This window comes from Pseudophryne corroboree, chromosome 12 (genome assembly GCF_028390025.1).
Source record: "Pseudophryne corroboree isolate aPseCor3 chromosome 12, aPseCor3.hap2, whole genome shotgun sequence".
Classification (NCBI taxonomy): Eukaryota; Metazoa; Chordata; class Amphibia; order Anura; family Myobatrachidae; genus Pseudophryne; species Pseudophryne corroboree.
Window position 1 is genome coordinate 23,168,268 of NC_086455.1, and position 22,161 is coordinate 23,190,428.

General features: G+C 49.8%; 1 protein-coding gene across 3 annotated transcripts in view; it reads left to right on the forward strand.

The window, feature by feature from the left end:
• Positions 1 to 1,456: 1,456 nt before the first annotated feature.
• The window catches only part of FNTB (farnesyltransferase, CAAX box, subunit beta), a 31,110-nt gene continuing 10,405 nt past the window's right edge, over positions 1,457 to 22,161 (forward strand). Inside the window, exons 1-5 of one of the 3 annotated variants that reach the window (XM_063947198.1) lie at positions 1,458 to 1,731; positions 10,326 to 10,390; positions 13,904 to 13,976; positions 16,912 to 17,003; positions 17,285 to 17,431. In XM_063947198.1, coding sequence (XP_063803268.1) covers positions 1,633 to 1,731; positions 10,326 to 10,390; positions 13,904 to 13,976; positions 16,912 to 17,003; positions 17,285 to 17,431 — 476 coding nt within the window. In that variant the 5' untranslated portion in view covers positions 1,458 to 1,632. Of the gene's footprint in view, positions 1,732 to 1,780; positions 1,909 to 10,325; positions 10,391 to 13,903; positions 13,977 to 16,911; positions 17,004 to 17,284; positions 17,432 to 22,161 lie in introns of those variants that run through there. The other 2 variants (XM_063947199.1, XM_063947200.1) reach the window with 2 other exon arrangements.

Here is a 22,161-nt window from a genome sequence, read left to right on the forward strand (position 1 = left end):
CCGAAAACGGGTCTGTTTTCGGGGATTTTGCTTTGCCTGTCAGAGGCAGGTGATACAAAATTCCTAATAAGCTGTGTCTCGCTAACTGAATAGCCCCTGGCAAGACAATTACCTGCGATAAATGATTGCGGGTAATTGAATACCCCCCTTAATCTTATACACACACATACTTACACATGCCGCTGCTGCAGAAAACTGGATCCCGACAGGCTGGAGGTAAAAGACACTGCTTTGTAAGGTAATTAAGGACAAATGAAGCTAATTGGAAACTTACAATTGTTTAATTAATCATTAGGGGTAATGCCGCAGGGGTGCCAGAGCAAGCCATGCTGACTTTTCCTAAATATAATGATTTTAGGAAAAATCAGACTTGCTCTGGGGGTGTGAGAAAAAAGGCTAATTTTCTGTCCTTCAATTGAATAGGAAAAATCCAGCTGTGGGGTTTTTCAAAATTGAACGCACAATTGAATAAGCCCCAAGAGTGCAAGACACACATGACTAGACACTTCCTGGGGTTGACCCAGCCTCTCAGACGACGTAATCAGACTTTGCCCTATACATAGGCTTACCATACTATCCTTTTAAACTGGGACGCTCATGGATTACCTGTGTCCAACCAGGTGAAATGTCGGCTTGAAGTAACCAGCCACAGAACGTGTAATTCATCAGCGTCACAGTTTAAAGGCATAGGGCAGAGGTTCCCAAACGCGATCCTCAAGGCACCCCAACAGTCCAGGTTTTAGGTATATTCATGGCTCAGCACAGATGGTTAAATCAAATTGACTAAGGTGCTTATTAAGTCACCTGTGGTCAAGTATGGATACATTTAAAACCAGGACCGTTGGGGTGCCTTGAGGACCGTGTTTGGAAACCTCTGGCATAGGGGTCTATTCAATTGATGTCGGATCCTTTCCAACATTTCAGCATTCAATTTTTTTTTAAAGTCAGATTGACATTGTCGGAAACGGGGCTAAAACCTGTCGGATTTGGCCGCAAATCCGACAAAACAGGTGGATCCGTGGCTAATCCGCCAATCCACGTGTTTTCCAAGTCGGAATTTCTGACTTGTCGGATAAACAGCAGTTTGATTGAATAGGTCAAATCTGTATTCGACCTTAAATTGTCGGAAAACTGATGTTTTTTCGAGAAGTCGGGAATTCCGACTTGAATTGAATAGACCCCATAGTATTTACAATACCTACCTATACGTGACGCAACGCAGCCTCCATGACAATGTTGCTATAGTAACTAATTGGGAGATGTATCAAATCTCGGAAGGGGATAAAGTGGAAAGAGATAGTGTACCAGGCAATCCTGTCATTTTTTTCAAACACAGCCTGTAACATGGCAGTCAGGAGCTGATTCTCTGCTACTTTCTCTCCAAGGTTTGATACATCTCCCCCTCAGTGCAAAACACAGAAACACCAGCAGCACCATAATAACACCATCCTTCCAGTTACAATGAGCCCAGTGACAGGCAATGCAGGATATAGGCTGTAATATAGTTAAAGCCAGTCTGGGCTGGGATGCTCCTTGGCGTGTAGGCGGCTCCCCGTTCGCCGTGTGCAGTGTTGTGACCCCGCCGGGCCGCCGTACACGGCAGGTTTCTCAGTAGGCGTGCGGCGGCCAGACATGGCGGAGGCCGGGCAAGTGCTGCGGTGTACGCGGGAGGACCATTCCCTGGAGCGGCTGCGGGATGACTCCATTCCCACGGAGACCTCAGCGGAGCAGGTACCGGCCATGAGCCTGACGCGTCCCGGGCAGCAGCCACGTTGCTGGTGGGGTTCTGTGTAACTTGCCTCCCGGCCGCACAACTTCTCAATGGAGACGGTGGTCAGTCCCTGCTGGTCATTCTTTGCCTGGCCCGGCTATAACGTGTGTGTCCAGCCCCGTGTATCCCCCTGTTATGTACGTACGTCTTACTTCCACTGAAAGTAATCACTACCTGCTCTCCATGATCTCTGGTTTATAGGCGCTCAGGACCCCGTACATCCCATGTTCCCAGGTGTCCTCACACAGTCTCAGGTGCCACAATTACTTCCACCTGTGTCAGGGAGTGATGAGCGCGCCCGTGCTCCTGCTGGGTGGGTGACCTGGGAAACGCGTCAGGGAGTGATGAGCGTGCCTGTGCTCCTGCTGGGTTACTTGGGAAACGCGTCAGGAAGTGACGAGCGCGCCTGTGCACCTGCTGGGTGACCTGGGAAACGCGTCAGAGAGGGGGTGACCTGGGAAATGCATCAGGGGGTGGCGAGCGTGTCCATGCTCCTGCTGGGTGACCTGGGAAACGCGTCGGAGGGTGATGAGCGCGCCCATGCTCCTGCTGGGTGACATAGGAAACGCATCAGAGAGTGACGAGCGCGTCCGTGCACCTGCTGGGTGACCTGGGGAACGTATTAGTGGGTGACGAGCGCGCCTCTGCACCTGCTGCGTGTCCTGGGAAACCCGTCGGGGAGGGACGAGCACGCCCGTGCTCCTGCTGGGTGACCTGGGAAACACATCAGGGGGTGATGAGTGCGTCCGTGCTCCTGCTGGGTGACCTGGAAGACGTGTCAGGGAGTGACGAGCGCGCCTGTGCACCTGCTGGGTGACCTGGGAAATGCGTTAGGGAGTGACGAGCGCGCCTGTGCACCTGCTGGGTGACCTGGGAAATGCGTCAGGGAGTGACGAGCGCGCCTGTGCACCTGCTGGGTGACCTGGGAAAGGCGTCAGGGAGTGACAAGCGCATCCGTGCTCCTGCTGGGTGACCTGGGAAACGCGTCGGAGGGTGATGAGCTTGCCCGTGCTCCTGCTGGGTGACCTGGGAAACGTATTAGTGGGTGACGAGCGCGCCTGTGCACCTGTTGCGTGTCCTGGAAAACCCGTCAGGGGGTGATGAGTGCGTCCGTGCTCCTGCTGGGTGACTTGGGAAAGGCGTCAGGGAGTGATGAGCACTCCTGTGCTCCTGCTGCATGTCCTGGAAAACCCATCAGCGAGTGACGAGCGCGCCTGTGCTCCTGCTGGGTGACCTGGGAAACGCGCCAGGGAGTGATGAGCATGCCCGTGCTCCTGCTGGGTGTCCTGGGAAACGCATTAGTGGGTGACGAGTGCTCCCGTGGTCCTGCTTGGTGATCTGGGAAACGCATCAGGGGGTGACGAGTGCGCCTGTGCTCCTGCTGGGTAACCTGGGAAACGCGTCGGAGGGTGATGAGCGTGCCCGTGCTCCTGCTGGGTGACCTGGGAAACGTGTTAGTGGGTGATGAGCGCGCCCGTACTCCTGCTGGGTGACCTGGGAAACGTGTTAGTGGGTGATGAGCGCGCCCGTGCTCCTGCTGGGTGACCTGGGAAACGCGTTAGTGTGTGATGCGCACGCCCGTGCTCCTGCTGGGTGACCGGGGAAACGTGAGCTGTGTGGGGCCCTGAGGACAGAGTCTGAGAACCACTGATAAGATTAGTTACTGGTGACACTCTTTTGGGCAGGAGTTTGGGGATTTGCAATATTTACTTTAATCTCTCCCCATAATAACACTGACATACAGGGCGTGTTCCTGGGATGACTGCTACGTATCAGGTGTAATGCTCTCCAGATGTCTGTACTAAATACATTGTTGGACTGTTATAATAATAATGTGTATCCGGGCCGCTTTTCTTGCTCAGCGTTAGGCCCTCTCCTGATGATCTGTCTCATCTCCTTGGAGCTATTGGGGGTGTTAAGCCTATGTATGTTTTTAATTCTGTAAATAGGAATTTAGGTTTCCTTTTCAGAGCATGCAGTTGGTAGTCATTGTTCTTACAGTTCAGTAGTCGGTGTGGTGATGGCAGAATGATAACATTTCTTATGTTAGTTGAAGCATTTTTACGGTTTCTGCATTTTAATGTAAAGCATGATTGGAAAGCATCTTGTTTTAAGTTACAGCAACACAGTTCAAACCCTATAACTAATATCTGTTGTGTCTGCATGATGTCCACATTTTTCCTTCCACGTATAGTTTGGCGACAAAACGTTAAGTATTTTGTTCTTAAATAAAATCCTCAGATAATGTTTTTCCCTTCAAGTGTAGACATATGGCTGCGTCAGTATCCGTTCTCTGCATGTCGGGTGAAAGGGAAGTAGTTGGCTTGTTGACATTCAATATTATGGGGATGTCGGCAAGACTAAAATGCTACTTACAGCAAATGCTGTAAGCAGAGGGTATCGGGGGGAGGTAGATGGTGGGGCTTGGGGAGGTAGATTGAGGGGGGCGGGGGGAGGTTTATGGAGGAGGAGATAGAGATAAGAGACAGGATGAGGGGGACAGAGATGAGATGGGGGGGGACACCTGCAGTGCCATGATAACCAATGATCCAGCATATGACAGGCTGAAAATACATTGGTGATTCTATAAATGTGATATTATAAAACCGAGGCATTACTTATTTTTCTGTTTTTTCCACACACTTTTTATTAATTTATCTTACATTTGGTATCTTTGCCAGTCCAGGGGTAAGCACCACAACCCTTGAGTGTCCCTTGATCACTGTATTTGCCCTATGTGTGTGTTATACCCCTTTTCCACTAGCTTTTAAAACACGGGTAAATGCGCGGGGGCGCGTGTTTTTCCCTAGTGGAAAAGGGTCCCCCTGCAAATTCCTGGATCAAGTGATCCGGGAATCCTACCCGGGTAGCTAGCCGGGTTGAACACGTGTTCAACCCAGTAGTGTTCACAGTGTATGGGAGGGTGGCGCTGGGAGACTGTGATCTCCCAGCGCCGCCCCTGCCACGTCACTAGCAGTGTCACCAACCCGGCAATATGCCTGGTTGGTGAGCGCTGTGTGAAAGGGGGCTGTAGCACGGGTTGCAGCCGTGTCGGGTGACACGGCTGCGACCCGTGCTACACAGTGGAAAAGGGGTATGTGTGGGAGGATTCAGTAGTTCATGCTGATTATGTGACTACTCGGTCACGGGTTTTTTTTTTTAAACTTTATGCTGGGGCCTAGGAAGAGGCACAGTTCTTTATTGCTGGGTGAGCCCTTTTTGGGATAATTAGTCTCTAGTGAGTAATAAAAGTTTGTTCGCCTATTATCATTAAAAAAAATTTTTTTTTCTTTTTTCCTATGTTTGTGACAAAGGCCTGATCACATAAAAAAAAAAAAAAAATCTGCTCAACTTTAACATGTCGCACTATAGCAAAACCGTGGCAAGACATTCTGGGATGTGTAGTTCTACAGTAGTTGGAGGGTCGCTTATTGCCCACTATTGATCCAAAAACAAGGCCTCCATGTGTAATAAAATGGTAAACATGTCTCTCTCTAGTTGCGGTTACATTGCCCGCAGTTGGAATCCCAGCTAACAGGGGCTATTCCCACTCGTGGGTGTCCACGACACCCACAGAGTGGGAATAGAACCTGTTGCGAGCGCAGCAAGCCCGCAAGGCGCTTCATTGTGCTCGCCCCCTTGTCGGCGTTCTGGCGGCCGGGATCCTGATGTTGGTATGCTGACAGCTGGGATCCCGTCTGCTGTCATACCATACCAGACGCTATCTCTCAGTCAAGAGTAAACACAGACTCAGACATGTACTTCTACCCATTTTATGTACCCCAAATTTAATGAGCGCTTATTATGCTGAAACTTTTTTTTCTCTGATTTCTATAATTTTTCCTCCTTTAAAAATAAATAAATAAAAAAAGCCTATAATAGCCATTTCATCCAATGTAATGACACCAAATAATTTTATTATAGCCAGTAACAGGCTTCTATAATATTTTCCTATATTAGGATGGCTTTTTTGGGGTACAGGCAGATTTACCCATTTTCTCCTATACTTATCTCTGGTTTTGCCGGCTAGAATTATGTCACGAATCCCGTTTTTCCCATTTTGGAATAGGATAGGTGTGATAAACGGGAGTGCGCAGTCTGTGATAAGCTGTTTTTCGGGAGACATGTGCGATAGTTTTAGCTGGGATCGCGTTATCACGGTTAATGGTACCCCCCCTCCCCCCAGCGTTGGTTCATTTGTTAGCTGCAGTGGAATGTATGCCATGTGGGTGACGATCCACACTTACGGGTCTGGATACCATCACCATGAGATCTCATTATGGTATGCATTATGGCTTCAGACTCGGTGGCATTCTTTCTTCTGTCTGCTGCTGATTCCTCTCCCTATGCCACCAAACATCTGACTTTCCTTCTTCGTAGCTTTGTTACATTGCTTACCTGCCTCTGTCACCTGACACAGTGACTCCTAGATCCCATCCAGTATAGTGCCATTAATACTAGCTTTAGCCTTTGGGTTTCTGAGACCCAAGTACGTGATTTTGCATTTTTTGGCATTAACCTGTAGTTGCCACACTCTTGACCATCCCCCTAGTCTACCTAGATCATCAATCATTTGTTTTACCCCTCCTGGTGTGATACCCTGTTGCATACGTTAGTGTCATCTGCAAGAAGGCATATTATACTCTTCCCTCCAATACCATATGCAATGTCCCCAATAGAGTGGTTCATTATGAAATACCGAAGGTCGGTATGCTGACAGCCGGGATGCCAAACGCATCCCTAATAAAAATATTAAAAAATATTTTCCAAGTGAAGATCCCTGGGGTACGCCAGTGGTAACCTGTCCCCTCTGTGAAGGCACTACATTTACTACAACTTTCTATTTCCTATCCTGCAACCAAGATCTTATCTATTTAACCATTTTAGTATCCAGTGCCTTGCTTTCCAGATTGGGGGATATCCAATTAGCTGTGGTAATTTACCGGGGCTAATTGTCCCACTGGGGACTATCCTATTACCCCCGATAAGCCATCGTGAGCGGTGGCTTATCGGGGGTTACCTGATGCTGCACCGGGTGCTGGCTCTTGACAGCTCCCAGTGCAGCGTGCCATCGCCGTCTGCCCGCGATACACACAGGCGCGGCCCCGCACACAGATCCCCAGCAGCAGTCACCCGGCGGCTTCCCCCAGCCAGCGGCCACACAGCACCCGCGTCATCAGCAGGAGGATGTGGACGCTGCAGGTTTTACTGGTCAGCGGGGATTTTGTTTCGCCTGCGTCCGGCAGGCGAAACCAATTCCCCAGAAACAGCCTTGTTTTCGTGGGAAAATTGGGCTGTTTCTACTGAAAACACACAGCTTTCACTGATCCTGTGTGTTTTCGGGAGAAAGGGCATTTTTTTTTACAGGCGATAAATCTGGATAGCCTGTAAAAAAAAAAATAAAAAAAAAAATTGGTGAAACATCTGGAAAAATCACGAAAAAACATGTTTTTTCACCCAATGGTTTTACCGGGGCTAATAGGATATCCCCCTAACAGTCTGTGATATGGGGCCACTTCAAAACCCTTACTAAAGTCTAGATAAGATACACCTAAGCCCCCCCCGATCTATGCTCTCACCCATAACTGTATCCCAGGGATGCCTAGTAATTGTGGGTACCCCTACAAATATTTATTAATAAATACGTATGTCCCTGGGTGAGATGTAAGAATGTGGCAGATATGCCTATGACCTGTATAAATAATAAGATGCCCTGACTATGTACTGTAGCAGGAATATAGAGTGAACTACAAAACATTTCTAATATCTCAACAGAAAATCAAAGAGTCAAACGTTCGTTTTAAGATTTATTTAGCAATTAGCCGCTTCCGTGGTCTTGTGATCTAGCGGAGGGCTTGCTGGTGTCAGCTGTTCCTGGATGCTGGTGGCTTCTCGGCACCTCTAGCACATGTATATAGGATGTGCATCTATATTAGCCACTTGCACGGTTTGTTGATCTCGTCGAGGGCCTGTGAGGGGCCTGGAGCTCCAGCCTTCCACCATGCGGAGATCAGCTGTTCCTGGATGCTGGTGATGATCTGGGAGACATCCTTGGGCTGCTGCACTTGGTTGTTACTGGCAGCTGCCAGGCTCATCCACTTCTCAGTGAGACACTGAGCCACGCTTCTTGCACCTTGGTGGATGTCGGCACACGGATGTCTCAGCGCTTTCTCCAGATCCCTGGACACGTTTCTGAGGTCTTTGGATGACATCACATGATTGGGAATAAATTCCATCATTACCGCAATGAGCCGCACAAGGTCTTCTGTCTCCATGAAGATGGTCAGTTTTTTCACTGCCTGCAACAAGAGCTTCTTCAGCAGCTGTTTCCTTGCCAGGAGTGTGTACAGGGACTCCTTGTACTGGGGATCCCCCCAGCTGTTGCCCCTCAGCATGCTGGTGTTACACCCCAGGTGGGGTAAGCAGGCGTGGAGACAGGCGGCTGCAGCTGATGACAGCTGGGCGTTGCTGCTCTGCATCTTGGTCATTATGACCAGAAGTTGTTCCTTTATAATGGCGCTGATGGCGCTCCATGGATAGCATCGGTAGCGCTTTTTCAGCTCCGTGAGCAGGTGCAGGGCGCTCAGCTGGACGTCGTCGCTGGGATAATTGATGTACCTTAACATACGGAGCAGTATGTCATCGTGTCCATGACAGCTTTTCCCGTGGCCGGTCTGCACTAGGGCCGTTACTGCCTGCAGCACTGCCGGCAGAAGTGCCACGGTCGCCTTTCTCATCATGCATAGGAGAGCCTCGGTGATGGTGCTAGCGTGGTTCTTGGCCTCCTTTGGTGCTGAAGTTGCGCCATTGATAATGCACTGTAGGGCGGAGAGGCGTACGCCCTCATCACAGTGATTCAGCGCAGTCAGAATGTCAGTAAGGGCGATGTTACAGATTCCTCCTGACGTGCAGTTCTGGTGTTTCACCAGTTCTTCTGCCACTGCAGAACGTAGGTACTTTTTGGGTGCATCGTCGGATGTATGTAGCAGACATAATATCCTCAGCACCTCGGGCACAGTCATATAGTCTGTGCCCCGCATTTCTGCGTCTGGAGCTGCTAGCTGGTTGGTGTTGAGCAGCTCTTACCTCCTCTATCAGTATCACTGATATCTGGCACACAGCTTCTTATCACTGGTGTAAAGGAGATGAAGTTGTTGTAGTAAATCGCAATCGTAGTCTGAATCCGAAGAGTAGACAAACTCGATCAAGCTCTGGATAGCAAGGTAAGTTGCCACCATATGGGGCTGCCCCTGGCCGGCTGCCCAAGATGTAGGGCTGTGAGGCATTATGACATCATCCACATGTCATTATGACATCACAGATGGCTGCAGTGGTTATGGATCTGGTTAGAACTGGTCTATATAAAATGTGCTTTAACCAATAACCTCATAACCTAAAGTCAGTATCTACAATAAGACCGACCGGTGACAGTTGAGCAATTTTTGTTATTTCAATAATACACATTTGCAAAAAGTATGAAACCCTATAATAAAAAAAGAAATAAAAACATAATATACAGCTGCACAGAAACATAGACATAGAAAGCACACCGTCACACTACAGAAAACAATATCCAGAGGTAATGAATATAGGACCAGATTTATCAATCCCTGGAGAGTGAGAAATCGCACCGTGATAAACTACCAACCAATCGGCTCCTAACTGTCATTTTTCAAACATAGCATGTGACATGACAGTTAGGAGCTGATTGGTTGGTATTGTGTCACCGTGCTATTAATCACTTTCCAAGGCTTGATAAATGGGGGCCACAGAGTCATATATTATATTATATAAATAGCAGCAAAAAGTCGCACACTTCTAAACAAAAACATAAGTGTACAGGTGGATACACACTAGGACGACTCGCACACGATACGATGTCGTCAGCGACGGGACCCGGCATCGTTAAGTACATACACACTTGCCGGCAGTAACGAGCGACGTCGGGGGGGTGGAGCCACGCTGCATTCGTTAGCATGGCCCTAGCTGGTGATGTCGCCCGTTGGACCTGCATTCAGATCTGACAGAGGATGTCGCTGATGATGTGCGGGAGCGCGCCACGTCGGGGGCATAGTGCATACACACTGGACGATATTGTGAACGATGTGTCTGAATCAGGCGCATCGCGCCAATATCGTCCTAGTGTGTAACATGTGCAGAGAGAGTTAGATTTGGGTGGGGTGTGTTCAAACTGAACTCTAAATTGCAGTGTAAAAATAAAGCAGCCAGTATTTACCCTGCACAGAAATAAAATAACCCACCCAAATCTAACTCTCTGTTACATCTGCCCCACCTGCAGTGCACATGGTTTTGCCCAACTGCTAACAAATTTGCTGCTACGATCAACTCTGAATTAGGCTCATAATCTCTTTTTTTTTCTCATCCTGCTTGTGTCCAGAAGGGAATTTTCATAGTAATATGTGTGCCTTGTCCTGTTGTATGACATAGCAATATGATATCGGCGTCTTATTTGCCTCTCTGCAGGCTACTTTACATGAACATTTGGCTGCGCGTTGTCCGGTAATGAATTTTTCTTTCTCTTCTATGTTGACAGAAAAAAGTGGAGAGTTCTGTGGGCGCCATTTACACTGCGGTCAGAACCAGCCGAACCGTCATTCAGTGAGTGATGCCATGCCTCATGCTACACTATCCATGCTCACAGTAGTTCTTTATGGACCCAATTTGGGAGTTGCCTGAAAGGATCCAATGTTTCTCCTCAGAATCCTTTCTGCAACCATATCTAAAGGTGCATACACACGGAGCGATATAACTGAGCGATTTTGACTATATAGTCAAAATCGCTCAGAAAGTTAGTGCAGATCGCTCCGTGTGTACACAGGCAGCGATAGCGATGCGCGTCCCCGCCAGGTCGCTATCGCTGGGAAAAATAGTCAGTGCAGGCAAGTCAATTTTGGCTATGTCGCTGGGAAAGTTAGTTAAAATCGCTAGAGGCCAGCGATTTTTCCCAGCGATAGCGATGTTGGCGGCGGTGCGGGCGGCGGCGGGTGGCAGTGTGGGCGGCGGCGGGTTGCGGTGGCGGTGTGGGCGGCGGCGGGTTGAGGCGGTGGTGCGGGCGGCGGCGGTGCGGGCGGGGGAAATTTACCTTTATCTTGCAGAGTTTGGCAGCGGAGCGGTACCAGTTTCAAAAATGGCGCCTCAGCGTCATTTTTGAAATTCAAGATGGCCGCCGCGAGCCAATCACGGCTCGCCGCGTCATCGCCCCGCCCGCTGACTTATATAAGTCAGCGCGAGGCAGCGGCTTTCAGTCCGACGGCGGAGGAGGAGCGGAGAAGAGCTCCTGAAGACTGAAGACGCCGTGGAAGTCCTGGATGGGCGGCGGCTATGCAAAAGAGCTTAGCGGCCGCCGCCCACCAGGTGAAGATGCTGGAAGTCCTGGGAAGGCGGCGGCCATGCAAAAGAGCTTAAAGGCCGCCGCCTCCCATAGCCAAAATCTCTTGCATAGTTAGACAAAATCTCTGGTAAAGTTAGTCAAAATCTCCTACTGCCAGTTCAAGGGAAAAGTTAGTCAAAATCTCTCATAGCCAAAATCTCTCCGTGTGTATGCACCTTAAGATAGGTTGTTGCAGCAGACTGTAGTACACCCACATGCAGTTATTGCAGTATGTCCAGAGTTTCATTTTTATGGAAGATGATTGAAATATTTGCATATTACTTTAGCTGAAATACGTGGTGTTCTGGTTTTAGTAAGCAGCATTTCTCGGATGTGGGTAGTTGTAGTTGTATGAAGGCTGCAGCTGTGCTTGCATGCAGTGACTAGGGAATCTCCTGTCCATTCACTGACTCTTTATAGGGTTTAAAATCATCCTACACATTAAGACGACCAGGAAATCTTGCCAGTGGTAAGGGACGATTTACCGTCGCCCCGGACCTTGCAGTATTTAATGAAAGAATGAGCGATCACAGGGGGTAATTCAGAGTTGCTCGTAGATGTGCTAAATTTAGCACATCTACTGTCATTTACTCTGACATGCGGGGGGACACCCAGCACAGGGCTAGTCCGCCCCACATGTCAGGCGATGCTTTTGTACTTGACAAGCAGCTCCCTGCCAACAGCACCCCCAAAACGGCCCGCCCAGCGAACGCCACTGCCTGTCAATCAGAAAGAGGCGATCACTGGGCTGAGATGCTGATAGCGTCGCATGATGCGGCGCATGCGCAGTTCAGACCCGATCGCCCGCTGTGTGATAAACGCACAGCAGCGAGCGGGTCTGAATTAGCCCCACTGTTCCGTCCTTTATTAATACACACAGCGCTGCATGCGGTAACGTCCGGTTGGCTGTACAGCACGACTGCCCGGAAGATGACGCGTGTGACCCGCGGGAGCGCGCAATAGTGCGTATACACAGTAGGCCAGGAATGGCCAACCCGGTCCTCGGGAGCTACTAACAGTACACGTTTTCCAGACCACCTAGCTGATGCACAGGTGCATTCATTCCTAACCGACACAGTCTGCGGATCCACAGGTGACCTGGAAAACATACGCCGTCGGTAGCTCTCCAGGACCAGGGTTGGCTACCCCTGCACTAGACGATATGCCATAGTTGCCGACTTCTGGGCTGCTCTCTCCGGGAGAGAGCAGCCGGTCGGCTCAGCAGGGGGGGCGGGCAGTGAGGTGACGTGACAGGGGGGCGGGCCAGAGACGGAACGGGGGCGTGTCTTCTGGATTGCGTAATTTAAGCCACGCCCCCGCTGTGTAATGCCGCTATTACTGGCATTATACAGCAGGGGGCGTGGTTATGATGACGCGATTCAACAAGAATCGCGTCATCACCTGCCCGGACCGCCCACTTTACTCGCTAAGTGGGCGGCGGGCAGGGGGTGACCCCCAAAAATCGGGAGACTGTACCCACCTAGTGTTCACTCTAGGCTGTTTTAGCAGGGCGCCGCGCCCTGCCCGTTTTTTAACAGGCAAAACCCGCCCTGCCCCTTTTGCGGCGCCCTGCTAGAACAGCCGCCCGCTCCCTGCCCTCCCGGCGTGTATAGATGCCGTGCGCATGCGCGCGGCATCCATTCACGCATTGGGAGAGGGCTGGGGGAAGCCCAGCACCGACGGAGGAGCTGGGCACGCCCCCAACAGTGACGTCGGCGGCCACAGACGCTCTCTATAGTAGCGTCTGTGGGCCGCACCGCCCCCTAAAATGATGGAGGCGTGGCCTCGCCCCCTAATTTGCGTGGCCGCGCCCCCATTTCGGACGCGCGCGCGCATGTGCCCCCCTGAGTCCGGCGCCCTGCCCCTTTTCACTCCTAGAGTGAACACTACCCACCCTTAGATCATAGTAAGCCATAGGAAAGTTTCGTATAGATCTTATTTACCATGAGCTCCCTGAGGGGCAGATTTATTAAGCCTGGTGAAGTGATAAAGTGGAAGGTGATAGAGCACCAGCCAATCAGCTCCTAATTGTCATTTTTTCAAACCTAGCCTGTAACATGGAAGTTAGGAGCTGATTGGCTGGTGCGTTATCACCTTCGGGCTAAAACACACTACACGGTTGTTGCCGGCCGGGAAAAAGCCGGACGGCTTTTTCCCGTGCCGGCATTGTAGTTAACAGTGTGAGGGGTAGGGTCCCTTCACACTGCACGGCCCCGGCCCGGCTGCCGGGTTGCAGCCGGGTCTCACCACTGGAAGGTCCGGCGGCCGCCGGGCCGTCCTTGGAGCCAGTAAACCATGTGTGTGAAGGGGAGCTTTCACACACAATGGTTTTTCTGAAGCCGTGTCTGATGCTGCGCATGCGCACAGCATCACACACGACTCAAAGCCGTCCTGTGTGACAGACACTGCCGGTTTCTCCCGGATGGCAAAAAGCCGGACAAACTTTGTCCGGCTTTTTGCCATCCGGGAAAAACCGGAGTGTGTGTTACAGCCCTTCCACTTTATCACCTCACCAGGCTTAATAAATCTGCCCCTCAAGGCGTTATCGCCTGCAGGCCTGGAGAGATCCTATGTTCCAGGAGGGCGATGTGACTACACAACTGCTGCTTGCTTGAGTCACTGTAAAATTTGATACTTCATTTTGCAGATTGTGTGAACCCATATTTACTGACTGTAATCTGCACCATGGCCTGACTGATATCGCCATTTGGTGTGTTACCTCGTTTTTCTGTGCTTTTTAGACTTCGCCTAGAGAGAGAGCTCCACTCTCACTACCTACGGAAAGGACTACAGCAGCTGTCTGATTCCTACGAGGTAAATGCACTTTAGTTTTGAGAAAAAAGACAAAACCATGCAATATTTTACAGAAATTCTGTGGTTTAGAATCCTTTTACTTTTCGCGTGTCGATGCAGTAACTGAATTGAGTTCCAAAAATACTTTGAAAGTCAGACTTAGGTCGTCTGGATTAACAGAAAGAGAAAAATCTTAATGAAAATCATTCAGGAGATTTTTTGATTCCTGGGACATACCCTTTAAACACTAACAAATAACTTCAGTGCACTTGAAAGTACGTATGTAATAAAGAAAAGCGCCTGGATTTATATCCTGTTTTATGTAATATACTATATTATTCCTCAAGGGCCTGCAGAAGGAAATTCCATTACACTGAAGAGCTTACAATACTGTTACCATCGCCCCTGGAATGCCAAAAATACTAAGGATTCCTTAAAAATACAATACATGTAGTCTGTCGTCTGTCAGACCTGAATTATTACAGGGCACATGCAGTGCGGGTTCACTACGGCTGGCCGGCGGTCGGGCTCCCGGCGACCAGCATACCGGCGCCGGGAGCCCAACCGCCGGCTTACCGACAGTGTGGCGAGCGCAAATGAGCCCCTTGCGGGCTCGCTGCGCTCGCCACGCTACGGGCACGGTGGTGCGCTACGAGCGCCACACTATTTTATTCTCCCTCTATGGGGGTCGTGGACCCCCACGAGGGAAAATAAGTGTCGGTATGCCGGCTGTCGGGCTCCCGGCGCCGGTATACTGAGCGCCGGGAGCCCGACCGCCGGCATACAGAAGACCACCCATGCAGTGCAAATGCTGATCTTCAGTTGGGTTTGTGTGAACCGCCGGTCACCATCCTGAAGCCGGAACCCTGGCATGTAGCTGGTCAGTGGGGGGTCGGTTACGCTCACCACATTTTCTATCCCCACGCTGCGTGTGACGTGGACACCCACAAGTGGGAATGGTCCCTGTTGCTCAGCATGCCGACTGGAGGGATATTCAGGGATTGGGAACCCGGCGTCGGTCACATAACCGCATCCCCTTCAGTCACATGAAGTAATCTTCATGTGTTATAACATGCAATTAGGTTAGCACCTTTGTTATATGTCCAGTGTCTGACTGGGACATGAAGGGCCCACCGGGGGAATGCTGTTGTAGGGGCCCATGTTTAAAGGTGTGGCCAGGTACCAGTGGGGGTGTGGCCAGGTTCCAGTGGAGGCGTGGCCAGCCACCACAGAGGTTTGGCTAACCATTACAGAGTACATGTTCTGTGCCCCTTGATAAATATATAATAAACCAAATTATTGTGAAGTATAATGTAACATATGTATACTGCATAAATCCAGTGCACTAGGATAGTCTGGAACTTGATCACTAGAGGAGGAGGACCCACAGGCCGTAGGGCCCATCGGTGGTTTCCCAAGTTCCCCTGTGGGCCAGTCTGACCCTGTATATGTCTGCATCCTCTGTTTGCACATTTGTCCGGAGGCCCAGTTGCCAACATTCATACAGTTCTAATTGTAAAGATTTTTTCATGCAAATAGTTGTACTTATCTGTCAGTATTGACCCATGGCACAGTATAATTCTGTCTTGTTAATTCTGTCAATTCTTAAAGTTATATCTATTCAAATTTTTTATCGAGCCCATTTCCGCATATTGCACGCCATTTTAGATGGGGGGGTTGTGCAAATGTTAATTCCGGCGACGGACGCCCATTGTTTATCGCACTTGTCAGGCCGGAAAACATGTGGTCAGACTTTTCGCCTCTTCATGAGAGGGCAGTATGCACGCCCAATTGGAGGAACAATTGGCTTGCTCCATAGGGTGTCCAAAAAACAATTTGACTCTCTCCCCCCCCCCCCCCCCCCCCCTCCCCCCCTCTTATTCTCTAAGGCAGGTGTGGTCAAAGAGCTGATTGCAAACATTCTAAATGTTACATCGCTGTGATATCCGGCAGAAGCCAGAATCCGACTCCTGTAGCCAGTTCAGCTAAAGCATATAGCAGCACGGTAGCGTCTAGTTTACCTTCGTGGAGAGGACCTTTCCCATAACACCCTGGGGTCCGTGTCACAATCTATTTGGAATAGTAAAGTGTGGTGAGCGAAGCAGAGCGAGACACCGAGCCTGAAGCTTGGCGAGCGTCCAATGCTGCATACAAAATAAATAAATACCCCAAACGAACTGAGAACGAAGAAAACATGTAGGAGCTGTAAGGGCGGAAGTTATCTCGTGCCCTCTTGTTTTGTCACTTCCGGGTCCTGAGCACGAAGGTAACATAGACACAACCATAGCAGCACACATACTGACCATGTTAGATTTGTTTGCCGCTGCGCAGCATGTTTTTACAAAGCATTGTACCGGTAAATGAAGCCAATTGAATGGGGATACGGTCATTGGGTCTACAGTCATTATGTCGACCACTATTGATCGACATGCATTAGGTTACATGGTCAATAGGGCGACATGGAAAAGGTCATGAGTTTTTCAAAAAATGTCTTCATTTTTTTAACTTTTTCATACTTTATAACCTGTGCCGAGCGCAGCGGTACCGAAGCGAGGCACCTTGCCCGAAGTCGCTTGCCATGCGAGGGGACACGGTGCACTAATTGGGGTTCCCGGTCACATTACGGAGAAAACGACACCAACAAAACATAAACAACTCATGTCAACCCTTTTCCATGTCGACCTAGTACATGTTGGCTTATTGACCATGTCAAACTACTGCGTGTCGACCAATAGTGGTCGACCTAATGACCCATACCCCATGAATGAGGCAGCGACCTGTCTATTGTTAGTGAGAATGTGACACTGTCAGGATGTCAGGCATATAGATATATATTGAACCACAGACCTTCGTTAAATATTGGAAAGATCAGGGTCCTCAAAATCGCACCGACTACAGTGGTCACATTGCAGATTAAACGCATTTCGTACACCCACCATGTTTCTGTTTCTTTAAGTGCCTGGATGCCAGCCGTCCCTGGCTATGTTATTGGATTGTTCATAGTCTGACTTTACTAGATGAGCCCATTCCGGAATCTGTGGCATCAAAGTGAGTATTTTATTGTTTGTTTTTTCCGTCGCATTGTACAAAAGAGCCTATGCTGACTTGCATTTATTAAAGTGAATAGTGATTCCCTTATTGGCTGCTTATTGAACTATAAACCTTATATTTCAGTATAAAATCTCGCTGCCTCCTGTGTTGCGCTACAGTTGGCACTTCCTAGGATGGACACATTGCAACTTTAATATCCATAGTTTTTGACGTAACCACACAAGTTTTTTTTTGTTTTTTTTTGTTTTTTTGATTGGTTGTCTGTCTTTCTGTTGTAGTGTTTGCCAGTTTCTTGCACATTGTCAGACCGCTGGTGGTGGCTTTGCTGGTGGCCCCGGTCAGCAGGCTCACCTGGCGCCCACGTATGCTGCAGTTAATGCTCTATGCACCATCGGCACAGAAGAGGCATACAACGTCATTAATAGGTATGTGTATTACAAGCAAAGGTTTTCTCTAACGTCCTAGTGGATGCTGGGAACTCCGTAAGGACCATGGGGAATAGCGGGCTCCGAAGGAGGCTGGGCACTCTAGAAAGATCTTAGACTACCTGGTGTGCACTGGCTCCTCCCACTATGACCCTCCTCCAAGCCTCAGTTAGATTTCGTGCCCGGCCGAGGTTGGATGCACACTAGGGGCTCTCCTGAGCTCTTAGAAAGTTATAGTCTTAGAATTTTTTTTTTTTCAGTGAGACCTGCTGGCAACAGGCTCACTGCAGCGAGGGACTAAGGGGAGAAGAAGCGAACTCGCCTGCTTGCAGCCGGATTGGGCTTCTTAGGCTACTGGACACCATTAGCTCCAGAGGGATCGACCGCAGGCCCAGCCTTGATGTTCGGTCCCGGAGCCGCGCCGCCGTCCCCCTTACAGAGCCAGAAGCAGGAAGATGGTCCGGAAAATCGGCGGCATGAAGACATCCTGTCTTCACCAAGGTAGCGCACAGCACTGCAGCTGTGCGCCATTGCTCCTCATACACACTTCACACTCCGGTCACTGAGGGTGCAGAGCGCTGGGGGGGGGCGCTCTGAGGCAGCAATAAAAACACCTTGGCTGGCTAAAATACCTCAATATATAGCCCCTGGGGCTATATATGAGGTAAATACCCCTGCCAGAATCCCAAAATAAGCGGGAGAATAGGCCGCGAAAAAGGGGCGGAGCCTATCTCCTCAGCACACTGGCGCCATTTTTCCCTCACAGCTCGGCTGGAAGGAAGCTCCCTGGCTCTTCCCTGCATTTCTACAATACAGTAAGAGGGAAAAAGAGAGGGGGGGCACTAAATTGGCACTGTATACAGTATAAGCAGCTATTAGGGACATAACTCAGTTAGTCCCTGTATATATATATAGCGCTCTGGTGTGTGCTGGCATACTCTTACTCTGTCCCCCCAAAGGGCTTTTGTGGGTCCTGTCCTCTATTTGAGCATTCCCTGTGTGTGTGGAGTGTGTCGGTACGGCTGTGTCGACATGTTTGAGGAGGATAATGATGTGGAGGGGGAGCAGATGCCTTTAGCAGAGATGTCACCCCCTGCGGGGCAGACACCGGAGTGGATGGTATTATGGCAAGAAATGAGTGCACGTATAGACTCCTTACATAAAAAATTTGACGACATGCCGCCTGTGGGACAGCCGAGTCTTCAGCTCGTGCCGGTCCAAGGGTCTCAAAAGTCATCAGGGGCTCTAAAACGCCCGTTATCTCAGGTGGCACAAGTAGATGTCGACACGGATACTGACGCCAGTGTCGACGACGATGAGTCAAATTTAATGCCCGTTAAGGCCATTCGCTGCATGATTGAGGCAATGAAAGAGGTGTTAAATATTTCTGATTACATCCAGGTACCACAAAAAAGGGTATTATGTTTGGGGAGAAAAAACTACCTGTAGTTTTTCCCCCGTCAGATGAATTAAATGAAGTGTGTGAAGAAGCGTGGGCTTCCCCTGATAAGAAATTGGTGATTCCTAAGAAATTACTAATGGCGTTCCCTTTCCCGCCAGAGGATAGGTTACGTTGGGAAACACCCCCGAGGGTGGATAAAGCGCTCACACGTTTGTCAAAAAAGGTGGCACTACCGTCCCAGGATACGGCCGCCCTTAAGGAACCTGCTGATAGAAGGCAGGAGGCGATCCTGAAGTCTGTATATACACACTCAGGCATTATACTCAGACCAGCAATTGCGTCAGCTTGGATGTGCAGTGCTGCCGCTGCATGGTCAGATAACCTGTCAGAAAATATTGACACACTAGACAGAGACACGATCCTGTTAACAATTGACCATATCAAAGACTCCGTCTTATACATGAGAGATGCACAGAGGGAAATCTGCCGGCTGGCATCTAAAGTAAGTGCACTATCTATCTCTGCTAGGAGATGCTTATGGACTCGCCAGTGGACTGGAGATGCAGATTCCAAAAGGCACATGGAAGTTTTGCCTTATAAAGGGGAGGAATTATTTGGGGATGGTCTCTCCGACCTAGTTTCCACAGCAACGTCTGGGAAGTCAGCATTTTTACCCCATGTCCCCTCACAGCCTAAGAAGGCGCCATTTTATCAGGTTCAGTCCTTTCGATCCCAGAAAAATAAGCGGGGAAAAGGAGGGTCTTTTCTGTCTAGAGGCAGAGGCAGGGGAAAAAGGCTGCAGCAAACAGCAGGTTCCCAGGAACAAAAGTCCTCCCCCGCTTCCTCTTCCAAGTCCGCCGCATGACGGTGGGGCTTCACAAGCGGAGCCAGGTACGGTGGGGGCCCGCCTCAGGAATTTCAGCGATCAGTGGGTTCGCTCACAGGTAGATCCCTGGATCCTTCAAATAGTATCTCAGGGATACAGGCTGGAATTCGAGGCGATTCCACCCCGCCGTTTCCTAAAATCCGCCTTGCCGATTGCTCCCTCAGACAGGGAGGCAGTGCTAGCGGCAATTCACAAGCTGTATTCCCAGCAGGTGATAATCAAGGTACCCCTACTTCAACAAGGCCGGGGTTACTATTCCACACTATTTGTGGTACCGAAACCGGACGGTTCGGTGAGACCCATTCTAAATTTGAAGTCCTTGAACACATACATAAAAAAATTCAAGTTCAAGATGGAATCGCTCAGGGCGGTTATTGCAAGCCTGGACGAGGGGGATTACATGGTATCCCTGGACATCAAGGATGCTTACCTGCATGTCCCCATTTACAATTCTCACCAGGAGTACCTCAGATTTGTGGTACAGGATTGCCATTACCAATTCCAGACGCTGCCGTTTGGACTCTCCACGGCACCGAGGGTATTTACCAAGGTTATGGCGGAAATGATGATACTCCTTCGAAAAAAGGGAGTTTTAATTATCCCATACTTGGACGATCTCCTAATAAAGGCACGATCCAAGGAACAGTTGTTAGTGGGAGTAGCACTATCTCAGGAAGTGCTGAGCCAGCACGGTTGGATTCTGAATATCCCAAAGTCACAGCTGGTCCCCACGACACGTCTAATGTTCCTGGGAATGATTCTGGACACGGCCCAGAAAAAAGTGTTTCTCCCGGAGGAGAAAGCCAGGGAGTTGTCTTCTCTAGTCAGAGACCTCCTAAAACCAAAACAGGTATCGGTGCATCACTGCACGCGGGTCCTGGGAAAGATGGTAGCTTCTTACGAAGCAATTCCATTCGGCAGGTTCCATGCCAGAATCTTTCAGTGGAACCTGTTGGACAAGTGGTCCGGATCGCATCTTCAGATGCATCGTTTAATAACCCTGTCTCCACGAACCAGGGTGTCTCTTCTGTGGTGGCTGAACAGTGCTCATCTTCTGGAGGGCCGCAGATTCGGCATACAGGACTGGGTCCTGGTGACCACGGATGCCAGCCTACGGGGCTGGGGGGCAGTCACAAAGGGAAGAAATTTCCAGGGACTATGGTCAAGTCAGGAGACTGCCCTTCACATAAATATTCTGGAACTAAGGGCCATTTACAATGCCCTAAGTCAAGCAAAATCCCTGCTTCTACACCAGCCGGTGCTGATCCAGTCAGACAACATCACGGCAGTCGCCCATGTGAATCGACAAGGCGGCACAAGAAGCAGGACAGCGATGGCAGAAGCCACAAAAATTCTCCGATGGGCGGAAAATCATGTACTAGCACTGTCAGCAGTGTTCATCCCGGGAGTGGACAACTGGGAAGCAGACTTTCTCAGCAGGCACGACCTCCACCCGGGAGAGTGGGGACTTCATCCAGAAGTCTTCAAAATGATTGTAAATCAATGGGGTCGTCCACAGGTGGACATGATGGCGTCCCGCATAAACAAAAAACTAGAGAAGTATTGCGCCAGGTCAAGAGACCCTCAGGCGATAGCGGTGGACGCCCTAGTGACACCGTGGGTGTACCGGTCAGTATATGTGTTCCCTCCTCTACCTCTCATACCAAAGGTACTGAGAATAATAAGAAAGCGAGGAGTAAACACAATTCTCGTGGTTCCGGATTGGCCAAGAAGAGCGTGGTACCCGGAACTTCAAGAGATGATCTCAGAGGACCCTTGGTCCCTGCCGCTCAGACAGGACCTGCTACAGCAGGGCCCCTGCCTGTTCCAAGACTTACCGCGGCTGCGTTTGACGGCATGGCGGTTGAACGCCGGATCCTGAAGGAAAAGGGCATTCCGGAGGAAGTCATTCCTACGCTTATTAAAGCCAGGAAAGATGTTACGGCAAAACATTATCACCGCATATGGCGGAAATATGTTGCATGGTGCGAGGCCAAAAAGGCCCCAACAGAGGAATTTCAACTGGGTCGATTTCTACATTTCCTGCAAGCAGGAGTGAATATGGGCCTAAAACTAGGCTCCATTAAAGTACAGATCTCGGCTCTGTCGATTTTCTTTCAAAAGGAACTAGCTTCAGTACCTGAAGTTCAGACATTTGTGAAAGGAGTGCTGCATATTCAGCCCCCATTTGTGCCTCCTGTGGCACCGTGGGATCTCAACGTGATGTTGAATTTCTTGAAATCACATTGGTTTGAGCCACTAAAAACCGTGGATCTGAAATATCTCACGTGGAAAGTGGTCATGTTATTGGCCTTGGCATCAGCCAGGCGAGTGTCAGAATTGGCGGCTTTATCATGTAAAAGCCCTTATCTGATTTTTCATATGGATAGGGCAGAATTGAGGACTCGTCCCCAGTTTCTCCCTAAGGTGGTGTCAGCGTTT